General features: G+C 35.3%; 1 protein-coding gene across 6 annotated transcripts in view; it reads left to right on the forward strand.

The window, feature by feature from the left end:
- Ralgapb (Ral GTPase activating protein non-catalytic subunit beta) overlaps positions 1 to 12,231 on the forward strand; it is a 101,688-nt gene that overhangs the window by 44,311 nt on the left and 45,146 nt on the right. For all 6 annotated transcript variants that reach the window (XM_026383153.2, XM_026383154.2, XM_026383155.2 and 3 more), the window contains 5 exons: positions 2,623 to 2,790; positions 3,211 to 3,325; positions 3,691 to 3,838; positions 9,308 to 9,372; positions 10,625 to 10,754. In XM_026383153.2, the coding sequence (XP_026238938.2) occupies positions 2,623 to 2,790; positions 3,211 to 3,325; positions 3,691 to 3,838; positions 9,308 to 9,372; positions 10,625 to 10,754 (626 nt within the window). The remainder of the gene's footprint in view (positions 1 to 2,622; positions 2,791 to 3,210; positions 3,326 to 3,690; positions 3,839 to 9,307; positions 9,373 to 10,624; positions 10,755 to 12,231) is intronic.

Here is a 12,231-nt window from a genome sequence, read left to right on the forward strand (position 1 = left end):
AGGCTGAATTGATAAGTAAATGTAGTTCTAAAATACCTGCAGATGTGTGCATGTAATTGAAATTTGCTTGAATTCTTCCACTTTACTTGCCTCATCAGTTTTGATAAAGACCTCTAAGACTCTTGATTTTAGAAATGTTATTTTATTTGAGTTGTATGGAGAAGTTTAGAAGGACCACCATGATTTGCTAATAAGTTTTTAACATAGTGTTAGATACTATAGACAGTTTAGAAGTAAGTCAGCTGTAAATTCTTCCTTCAAGGAGCTTATTTTCTGGAGTGAACAAAGCTATATAAACAAGTAACAGTGATTCAATAGGAAAAGGAAGTTTGATAGGACAGAGGCACAGGTAAAGACTGTGGGCATTCAGAGGTAGAAGCAATACATATTTACCCTAGGGAACTCAGGAAACTGAGTTTTGGAAGATTGATGATCATGCTGGACTTACAAAGAATAAACAATATTTAGACTGCTAGGAAGTTGGGTTGAATCATCTTATCCAAGTCTCTGGCTCCATTTGTCTTTGTGAATGGCTTTGCCATTCATTCAGCTGCTCAGGCCAGGAAGTAGGAGTCATTTCAAACTCTTTTCCCCATGTATCTTAAGTTATTCCTCCTGCCTTTCAGCTCTTGTGCCTTTGTGTAACTTAACCCTCTTTCTAATCTCTTTCTCCACTCTTTTCCCTACCATGACACTTCAGATTTTGTCACTTTTCTCCTAAATGAACTTATAATAGCCTCTTCTTTTTCTTGACTGTGCTTTGCTTTCCTTAACTGATGACTCACACAGCTGCTGGAGTGAGGTTAATATCAACTAGAGCCTTTAGATATCTGTGTACCTGCTAGAAAGAATTAAACTGATTCTGTCAAAGGGAATCAAGTACAGAAAATTTGGCATGAAAAAGCAAGAAACTACCGATGGGTATCATTGGCTTTGAGCTCTAAGCAAAAACCCTCTCAATCTGATTTAAGCAAAAGGGAGAGTTATGAGAAGCTAGTGATACTCGTTAAACTTGAGATCAGGAAGTGCAGCAAGGCCTTACAAAGAGCAAGAACCAAGGACTGTAAAGTGTTCAAGTCTTCATAGTCTTCAGGAACTACTTCATTTTTCTCTTCTCTGTAGATCATATTCTTATAATGTAGGATGCTTCGCAATTTCCATAACCTTGGTCTAGGTTTATAGCAGTTAATTAGCATCTCTCAATTTCAGGTTCATGGGAAAGACGATCTGATTAAATAGATGTCTATGTCTGGTACATTCAGCTGTATCTGCAAGGGTGCTGGGGCTCACCTCCTCTGGTGGGGTTCCCATTTCTCAGAAGAGAGACCATGAAATGGAGAGATGTCCTAAATGATATCAATAGCAGTAAAGGGGGAATGCTATGACCATGAGCTTTCTGTTTGGCCTGTAAACTGGATGATGGTAGTATGATAAAAAGACAGATTTGTGAAAAGACAGATGATAAATTTAGTTTTGAACCTAGAAATTTGAAAAATATCCTGTGGGATATTTATCAACAAATAATATATATTAAGTCCCTACTTTTTGCCAGATATTATGCATAGGAATAGACATGTTCTGTGCTTGGATATCCAGTAAGATTTTGGCTGATAGATCTGGAGCTAATTTGGGAGGTGTAGGCTAGACCTGATCTGATTACATTCAGTGGCTTACAAAGCATTTAAAGTTGGGATAGTAGAAGAGAGTTTAGAGAACTGGTGTTGGTAGGACAGATGGGACTGCCACTCTTAGGGGCAGCTAGAAGAGAATCTTCTAAAGGAAATAGCTTTAGAGGTCAGAAGAAAAAGGAGCAATTAAGGATTGAATGATTTCAAAAGGTGGAGGAAGTGAAGACTTAAACATGTCTCCTGGATTTGGCAGTTGAGAGGCCATTGATTCTTTCTAGTATGGTTTTATTTTGGTACTAGGGAAAGAAGTTAGATTGTACTGGCTTGAGCAAGTAGATGAGGAAGTTGTTTCCAAAGTTTTGCAGAGAAGAGGAAAATGCTTCACAGTAGTCAAAGAGTGTACTGATATAGTTACTCTTAAATGACAAGAGATTGAGTACTTAGTGAGTTGATTAGGGCTTGGGATAGAGTAAAAGTAAGATATATTTAGGTATATCCTAAAAGGAATCTTATTCAGAATGACTGTCATGATGAATGCAGGCTTTATAATGAGGTTTCTTCTTTCATTATTCCCCTAGAAAAATGAAGGATAGGGGAATGATACATACATATATTTACTTTCCAGGAACTATGAGAAGCTGGAATTTCACTGCCATGGAATTTGATTTAGTAATTCCACTAGTTTGTTGACACATACTTTAGTCATTTGTTTTATTTTGTTTTGTTGCCTAATTTGCAAGCACCTATGACTTTGAGTTACAAGGTTTATAACTGTAAGAAGGGATAATAGATATGAATCTTTTTTTCTTCTATGGGATTATTTGGCTCTTAAGTATATGTGATTTTGAATTGTTTGTATTCTAGTTAATACCTTTTAAAGGATAGAAATAGTAAAGAGTAGAAAAAGACTTTCAGATGATTATATAAAAAATATTAATAATTATGAAAACCTTTGATCAGCAGTTTGTTTAAAATTTCTTTCTTGCTTCCCTAGATTTTACATGCTTTTAATTCAAGGTTTGCAGATAAATGATTATATATGCCATCCTGTCTTGGCCAGCGTTATTCTAAACTCCCCTCCTTTGTTCTGCTGTGACTTGAAAGGGATTGATGTTGTGGTTCCTTACTTTATTTCAGCTCTTGAAACCATTTTGCCTGACAGGTAAGCTGTCATTCTCTACTACTATATTAATTGTCTGGTTTGGTGTTTCCTTCTGTTTCTTAATTTATCCTGTTCAGTTGTCTTCATAGTCCAAGGAGATGCTGGTCAGTTAAATGAGTATAGAGCATCAAACCCATCTCCTTCCTAGATGCTTCCAATTCTGATTTATCCATGGTCTGTTAAATCCTTTTTGGCTTGGTCTCAAGGATCAGAGCAAACCCAGCCAGAGGTCCTATCTTTGTAGAACAGGCCTTACATTTTAAATAAAGAAATCAGCCAATCAGTTAAATTCTAGTTTAATAACTGTTTATCATAGAAGTACACATTCACACACACGATTGTGAATGTGAATATATATTTAGCAGTTGCTAATAATGCACTTTAGTTAAAAAATGCTAATAGCTTTTTATTTTTTGGCAGAGAACTCTCAAAATTCAAAAGCTATGTAAATCCAACAGAACTAAGAAGATCCTCCATTAACATCCTACTTTCTTTGTTGCCCCTCCCTCATCATTTTGGCACAGTCAAATCTGAGGTAACATTTTATTAGAGTTTTTTATATTCTATGTTGTGTTGTGTGTTGATTTAAGTCAAATTATATTTAAAAATGGAACAGGGGCTTTAAAAAAACAAAACAAATGCCTCAAGTTAATTCATGTAAATTACTGAAGGTATTTTGTTCTGATGTTTCTTGTGTGGGACTGCCAGCATGCTGTGGCCTACATTTCAAGTAGTTATAGGTTAATAAAATCTGACAACATCTATCAAGGGAATTATTGACAAACTTAGCATAGTGGCTAGCATTAGATTGCAAGCCTTGTTCAATGATCTTTTTGTCTTCTCTAGAAAGACATAATACATATAACAGCTGATGTTAAATATTGCTTGTTTTTTCCATAGGTGGTCCTGGAAGGAAAGTTTAGTAATGATGACAGCTCTTCTTATGATAAACCGATAACTTTTCTGTCCCTGAAGTTGAGACTTGTGAATATACTAATAGGTGCCTTGCAAACAGAAACGGACCCCAACAACACCCAAATGATACTAGGTTTGTGTTCACGTATTTTTTTTTAAGTGCAATCCCAGGTACAGTTGATCTTAAGCACATTTAGGAAGCAGAAGTCAATGATAGGAAGGTAAGCTTATGCAGTTCTACTTATTATTCTGAATCAGAGGCAGAGTTTATTTGCTTTTTGATATAAAAATATTTAAAAAGTTTAGATGAGGGAAGGAAAGCCTTTCAGTCATCTTGGTTGGTCATTTTATTTGGGCTTTGTGTTTTTCTTTCTCCCTGTTTCTCTCCTTCTCTTTCTTCTTCTCCCTTCTTTTTTCTTCTTTCTCTTCTTCCTTCCCATTACTTACATGTGAAAAAATTCAGGGTTGGAAGCCAAGCAGAACCCTGCTGGGAAGAAATTGTGGAGTAGCTCTTGTTGGGCATCTTCCCTTTTCCATGTTGTTTCCTGTTGTCTCTGAATTGTACTAATTCTGTCTTAGATGGCTTCACATTATTATGGCCACTGCCATGAGGATTCATATTTTAGATCCTTTTTACTTCTCCATTTGATGACTATACCCATTTCTTACCATGCCTCTGGTATTGAGAGAGAGGAAATCAAAAGGACAGAAAAGATATAATAGAGGGAAATGGGGGTCAGATTATGTCTTGAAGGTCAGGACTTACATAGTCAGAAATATGGTTTTAATTCCAAGACAGGAAATGACGTGGCCAACTCATTTTGTTGATGGCAGGAGTGGGAGGGAGAGAGTACTCAGGAAATCTAGTACATTAGGTATTGAAAAGGTAGAATAAATAGGAAAGAATCAGTCATTTTGGAAAGGAGTTGAATGAACAGAGATTCTTACATACCCTCTTTTATGTTATTGTTGACAAAGTTTTAGACAGTTGGAAAAAAAGGAAAGGAGAAAAATACAAAGTAAGAGAATTCTGCCACTTAAATTGTGTTATTTTGCAGTTGCACATAAATTTTATCTGATAGAAAAAAAAATTTGAGCCAGGATGTGGGAAATATAGTGTTTATCATGCAGGGAATTGTCAGAAATAAAACAATGTATAAAATGTTTAGTCCAGTGCAAAAATGGCTATTGTTATGATTGAGCTGTAACCCTTTGGACATTAGAAGTGGACTCTGCCTTGGGCCTGTTAGGAACACTCTGAATAGACTGCCCAGTACTTAGTCTCATTCTAGACCATTCTGATACCATCATTCTCTTCTAGCTAGACATAAACAATGGTCACTTAAAACCAACATTCATCTTAGTTCCTTGTCCTCCTTAGTACCGTTGATCTTTCCTCTTTCCCTATTCCAGCCATTTTCCTATGATTCTATTCTGGATTTTTTTTTTTTAAGTACTGGGAATTAATTGAAGCCAGGGGTGCTCTACCATTGTGTTATAACCTTAGGCCTTTTAAATTTATTTTGAGACAGGTCATGCCAAGTTGCTCAGGCTTGGGATCCTCCTGAGAGGTAACAGCTTCCCAAATCACTAGGATTACAGATTGTGCTACCACCATGTCTGCCATGATCTTATTCTAGATCTTACATCATTGAAAACTAAATCATTGCTTTCTTGATTTCAAATGTTCCATTTCTTATTGCCCTCTATCCTTTCATTTTGTGCACTTTACTCAAACACTGGCAATTTTCTCTCACAGGGATTAGCAAACTATAGCTCATGGGCCAAATCTGGGCTGCTATTTTTTAAAAATTTATTCTAATTTGTTATATATGAAAGCAGAATGCATTACATATAGAGCACAATTTTTTATATCTCTGGTTGTACACAAAGTAGAGTCACAATATTCGTGTCTTCATACATGTACTTAGGGTAATGATGTCCATGTCATTCTACTGTCTTTTCTACCCCCACGCCCCTCTCTTCCCCTCCCACCCCTTTGCCCTATATAGAGTTCATCTAATCCTCCATGCTCCCCCACCAACCCCATTATGAATCAGCATCCTTATATCAGAGAAAACATTGGGCATTTGTTTTTTTGCGATTAGCTAACTTCACTTAGCATAATATTGTTCAACTCCATCCATTTACCTGAAAATGCCATAATTTTATTCTCTTTTAATGCTGAGTAATATTTCATTGTGTATATATAACACATTTTCTTTATCCACTCATCTATTGAGGGGCATCTAAGTTGGCCCACAATTTAGCTGTTGTGAATTGACTGCTATAAACATTGATGTGGCTGTGTCCCTGTATTATGCTGTTTTTAAGTCTTTTGGGTATAGACTGAGGAGTGGGATAGCTGGGTCAAATGGTGGTTCCATTCCCAGTTTCCCAAGGATTCTCCATACTGCTTTCCATATTGGCTATACCAATTTGCAGTCCCACCAGCAATGTATGAATGTGCCTTTTTTCCCTACATCCTCTCCAACACTTGTTGTTTGTATTCTTAATAGCTGCCATTCTGACTGGAGTGAGATGAAATCTTAGAATAGTTTTGATTTGCATTTCTCTAATTACTTGAGATGTTGAACATTTTTTTCATATATTTGTTGATTGATTGTATAACATCTTCTGAGAATTGTCTGTTCAGTTCCTTGGCCCATTTATTGATTGGGTTCTTTGTTTTTTTTTTTTTTTTTGGTGTTAAGATTTTTGAGTTCTTTATATATCCTAGAGATTAGTGCTCTATCTGATGTGTATGTGGTAAAAATTTCCTCCCAAAATGTAGGCTTGGGCTGCTATTTTTATAGTAGAGTTTATTGGAACACAGTAGTACTTGTTTTGTCTGTGGCTGCTTTTGTGATACAATAGGAAAATTGAATGATTGTAACAGAGACTATATGGTACACAATCTGAAATAGTTACTTCCTAGCCTTTTATGGAAAGGGCATGCCACCTCCTGCTTCAGCCTTTAATCCATTGGCCCTACTTTTTTCCACTGTCTCTCACTTCACCTCTTTCCTCCTTACCCAGCTTAGATTCCATGTCCCTTAACATTTTTAAACTTCAACTCTGCTTAACTGCCTGTTTATTTCACATTAGTACCTTAGTGGTTGAACAGTCCTAGAGGAAAATAATCAGAATAGGGCTTTCTGATTAGCCTTCTCAGACTTATGACTATAAATCTCAGGTAGCTCTTAACTTTGATAGTTTTACCACATTTCCTGAGTAAATTCACTTTTCTATTTGTCTCACCTCATCTCCAGCCTTTTGCTTATTTCTTACACTTAGCTAATGACCTTGCTGCTTATTTCAGCAAAAATGCATTGGATGAGAATTTGCTCAAGCTGGATGTAGTGGCGTATGCATGTATAAGAGGCTAAGGCAGGAAAGTAGTGAGTTCAAGGCCAGTCCTATCTTAGTGAGACCCTGTTTCAAATAAGAGAGAGAATTATCTCATATTCATTATTTCTACCAACTACCTGCAACATATCCAAAATTTATTCTTTGTTTTTTCATTACAAATACTTGAGTTCTGTTATGTTTTATGTGCCGTGCACCATCCTTGACTCTGGGATCCAGCAGGGAACAAAATAAACAAAAATCATTCTAGTGAGGACAAGGAGCAAACAATAAATAAGATTGTGTATTATGTGGGAAGGGAAAACATAGTAGTGAATGGAGATAGAGAAGGGCTGTTTTGTGTGAGTGCCACATGGCAGATCAGAGGGGGCAGTTCAGTTAGAGATAGAGTGTCATGCAGATACCTGGGATGAAGAGGATGCCAAACAGAGGGAAAAGCAGTGGCAAACAATCTGGAAGCAGCCTGTGTTTGAGCCAAGTGAGGATGTTTCAGTGTAGCCATAGTGAAAAGAGCAAAGGTGCAGGTAGTAGGGATATAGACAGATGTAGCTTCAGCTTGCTGGAATGTCGCTTCACTTGTTGCTCTCACCTTCTCAAGGCTACTCTCAAGTGCTACTACTCTCACCTACTTTCCTATCTGATAAGTTTCTCCCCTTTCACTAGATTATTTATACTGGCATACAAATATGCCCTGTTATTATCTCCCTGGATGCCTTACCTCTTCTAGCTGTTCCCCCATTCTCTTCAACCTTTGAAATCAAAACTGGTTTTCTGTACCCAATTTTCTTGGCCTCTCATGTTTTTTGTTTAGATCACTATGGTAAGGCTTTTGTCCTGACGATTCCTCTGAATCGATTTATATCAAAGTTCCCAATGATCTCCATCTTGCCAGAATTGATGATCAAGTTGCTGTCATAATCTTACCAGCACTTGGCTTGATTGACCACTGTCTCCTTCTAGTAACACTTTTTTCTTGTAACCCCTATCATATCATACTAACCTGGTTTTAATTTTATCTTTATTTTAATTTTATCTTCCTTTTCTGTGTCCTTTGCTAGCTCTTTTTCTACTACCAGTGAACTAAGTTGCAAACTCTAAAGCTCTGTCCTTGCCCCTATTATTCTAGGTGGTCTCATTAATCCTATAGCTTCAAATATCTCATATCTCATATATATATATATGATATATATATATCACATATCACATACATACACACACACACACCACATACACACACACACACACACACGCGCGCACACACATTCTTCAGCCTAAATATATCCTTTCAATTCAGTGTGTTCCTAGCTGCCTACTTAACATCAGCACCTATATAACTGAAAGATAGGCAACTTGGGCCTATCTTGCCTACCTCTCACATCTTTGCCCTAAATCTGTTCCTCACCAGTCTGCTTACTCACTTCAGTAAATGACTTCCTCTGTTATACCTAATTACTCAATTAAGACTCGCCTGTCTTTAATTTTTCACTTTTCCTCAATATTACACATCTAGGTCTTCTTCTGTCCATGCTATATTCAAAATACATCCCAATCAATCTTACCATCTCACTCCTAGAAACTGTGACTGAGCTTATCATATTTTAATTACATAATTTAATTATCAGAGCCTTCTGCCTGGTCTTTCTGCTTCCTTTCGTGTCCTGCTAGATGTATCTTCGCCACTTAATCTGGAATCATTGTTCTAAAGGATAAGCTAGATAAGGCCAGTCTCCGTGCCACTGGCTGCCCATTACACTTAGAGTAAACTCTAAGTTTCTGACCCATCTACAGAAACCTATATTTAAAAACCACAACCTGATTTTAAAAATATTCCATATTCATTGTAATGTCATGTGTAGCTAAAAAAAAAAAAGATTTAAAAAAATTCCATATTTTTCTCAGTTTCTATTACCCTTGAAGATGGTAATTGAGATGCTAGCACCTGCCCTTTCATGACAGTTATAAAACATCTGACAGTAGGCATGTTTTTATACAAAGAAAAGTTTTGATTTTTGAATTAATTTTAGGAAAAAAAAGGATTTTAAAACTTTGGGGGCAAATCACAATTGGGTGATTTCTTCTTATCTTTGCTGACCAGTCAACAGATTTATTAGTAATTTTTGGAGAAGTTTAGGAAATGCAGCCAAAATCATGTTCTTATCTCTGCTCTTAATCATGTGAACCATTTTAGTGTTCTTATCACTTATTTTATATAAAATACTTTTTTCTATTGCAGGGGCAATGTTAAATATTGTTCAAGATTCTGCACTCTTAGAAGCCATTGGTTGCCAAATGGAGATGGTAAGAAATACACAAAATGTAATATATATATTTTTTACAACATGTAATCTTATCAGAGATGATTAACTTCTGATTTTGTCTAAATTACCTTCCAGAATATCTGTCCTTGTAATTTTAAAGGTATTTTGTTTGTAAATGCAGCTCATTGAGTTAGAAGGGTCATATTTTAAAATATCATATATTTTTATGTTTTCTTACCTCTTGGTCTGTCATCTGCTATACATCAGTTCCCTAGGAGATTCTGCATGACAGAAACTCCGGCTAAATCTAGTTTTTATTCCTGGAAAGTATCTATTTAAAGCTCTTACTTGTTTTGCTATTATGATTAAGCAGCTTAAATAATCTAGGAAAGGCCTCCTACTCCATAATTTTTGCTATCCCTAGTTGATCTAAATGTAAGAACTATTTATTTATTTATTTATTTATTTTTGTCTTTTACTTTTTTCATTTTAAAACATTTTATTTGTGTAATAACTATTTATAATCTTTTTATAATTCCTGCAGATCAAAGTTTACAGGTCCCCCAGAGTACTAATGTTTTAAATCAAAAAAACTTCCCGGAGATTTTCAGTACCTCTTGTTTCCCTCTTCAAGTTGTATGATTGTTATACTGGGATAAAGGCTGGGGAGTAGAGGAATTAATAGAGTATACTGGGGTGAGCTGGGTGGATATAGGCGGATTATCAAATTATTATCAGGGAAATTACATTCATGTCTCAGTAGATGTTTAGTAATAATTTACTGACCCAGTAGCAAAATATGAAAAAAAAATTACTGATTTGGATATAATTAATTATATTTGTATGGGAAAAAGTGAAGGAAATCTATTATTTTTGGTTTATAATATAATTTGAAAGTTGCTGCTCTTTGCTCAAGTGTTGTTTTGTTTGTTTTAAGATTATATTCCTATTTTGAAGTTTTGCTTGGGAGGCATGTAGAGTATTATCTTTAAGGACCTAAAGTCATTAGCTAGCAAGGTCTAGTGAAGATGAAAAAGATTTAAGACTGGCCCTTTGTAACAGCAGAAAAAAAGCATTTCTGTCAAACTGAATGTTGTCAAGCTGTCAAACCCTTCATACCCTTTAGCAGATGGTGTCTCTGCAGAAATACCACAGCAGTTTTAATTCCCTCATCATTTGTGCTGTTTGTTGTCACATTCCGTTTTATCAATAGTTTTTAATAATTAACCTCTTTTTATACCTGTAAACTCTGATGGAATCCCCAAATACTTAACTGATGTTCATTTGACTAGGGTGGTGGAGAAAATAACCTGAAGAGTCATAGTCGCACTAATAGTGGTATTAGTTCAGCAAGTGGTGGAAGCACAGAGCCCACAACTCCTGACAGTGAGAGACCTGCTCAAGCTCTCCTGAGGGATTATGGTAAGCTATTTTTTTTTTAATTGGAGTTTTACAGAATTTCTTTAATTCTTAGATTTATTTAAGAAAAACTAAAACAAAATTTAAATATTCAGATTTTTAAAACAAACAACTAAAATATAAAATGTTATGTACATAAGTATAAGAAAGAGGATACTAGTCTAAAAAACAAATAACTTTATATAGCTTTTAGTGGTTGTATTCGGAGTAGTTCATTAGATTTCATAGATGATTATAATGCGTGATCGGGATTCTGTCCATGTGCTGGTGATACAGAGTCAAGATATGGGCCCTGCCTGAGATCTCACATGCTAATGGCACAGATGTCTAGTCAATCTGTTACTACTGTGTGGTAAGGGAAGTGATGGAGCATGCAGTAGTGGGAAAACTTACGTACCCTATTATATCCTGTACCCTAGTTTAGGTACATTGGTCACAAATTTTAAGCAAGGGTAAGGAAACATTTTTGCCTTTCCAAATTCTACATTTGCCAGCAGAGCATCCTATTTTTTCCATGTCCTTTATCTTGGAAGTTACTTTATAGATTCAGTGAATTTGTGGTATATAACTTTATGGTTCTACACACAAATACTAACAGTGTATTGAATCTGTGAGTGTTCATCCAACAAGATTAGGATTATATTTAGTTTCTTGGATGTGAGTTTAGTTTTATAATCTTCTGGAAAATTCATGAGCTAGAGTCATGAGTTCATGGGACATGTTTCTGTGATTTGTTTACAATAAGTATCCTTGAGCATGTCAGATACATAAAGTCATTATTTGGATAATCAGTAAATCAAATATTATATTTATAAGAAAGTTATTTAAATTGTTACCTTATTCATTGAGTATGTAGATCTAGGTATACTCTATGTTGAAATTTTATTTATTTTTCATGCTTTCTAAAATAACTTAAAAGATATTTTTACTTTACTGCATGTGTTCTAATATAAATGTTTGAAGTGATTATTGTTTGTTTCAGCATTTTGAACTGGTGTTAGTGATCTCTGCTTGTAATGTCATAAAATATTTTTACTAAGAAATCCGGATTTGTGTTAGTGTTGCATGAATGTCTCTCTTTAATGATCATTCCTTTTTCTGTTGTCACTGCCCTCTTTCTGATAGGATCGACAGGTATAATGTCCCTAAAGCTTCCTTTGTAAATTCAATTTAATTTGTCCTAATTTTAATTTCTCCTAAGGTACTATTAGCTAAGTAGTAATTACTTTTAAATATAAAATTGGAAGCCAAATGTAGTGGCTTGATTATTTAATTTTTTTAGAAGTATTAAAGTAGTCTTAGAGAGTTAAATGTTAAAGTGGGTTTGAAAAGGCATTGCATGTGATTTTTGATTGTTTGAACCCTGCAAGAAATTTTAACAGATGCCTTACAGTATTTTCCAGCATCTGAGGGGGCTGTAAAAGTTGAATGTTTCCTTTGTAAAATTCCAAGAAAATACTTGATGGCCTTTTCATTATTA

Source organism: Urocitellus parryii, chromosome 6 (genome assembly GCF_045843805.1).
Source record: "Urocitellus parryii isolate mUroPar1 chromosome 6, mUroPar1.hap1, whole genome shotgun sequence".
In the NCBI taxonomy this organism is placed as follows: domain Eukaryota; kingdom Metazoa; phylum Chordata; class Mammalia; order Rodentia; family Sciuridae; genus Urocitellus; species Urocitellus parryii.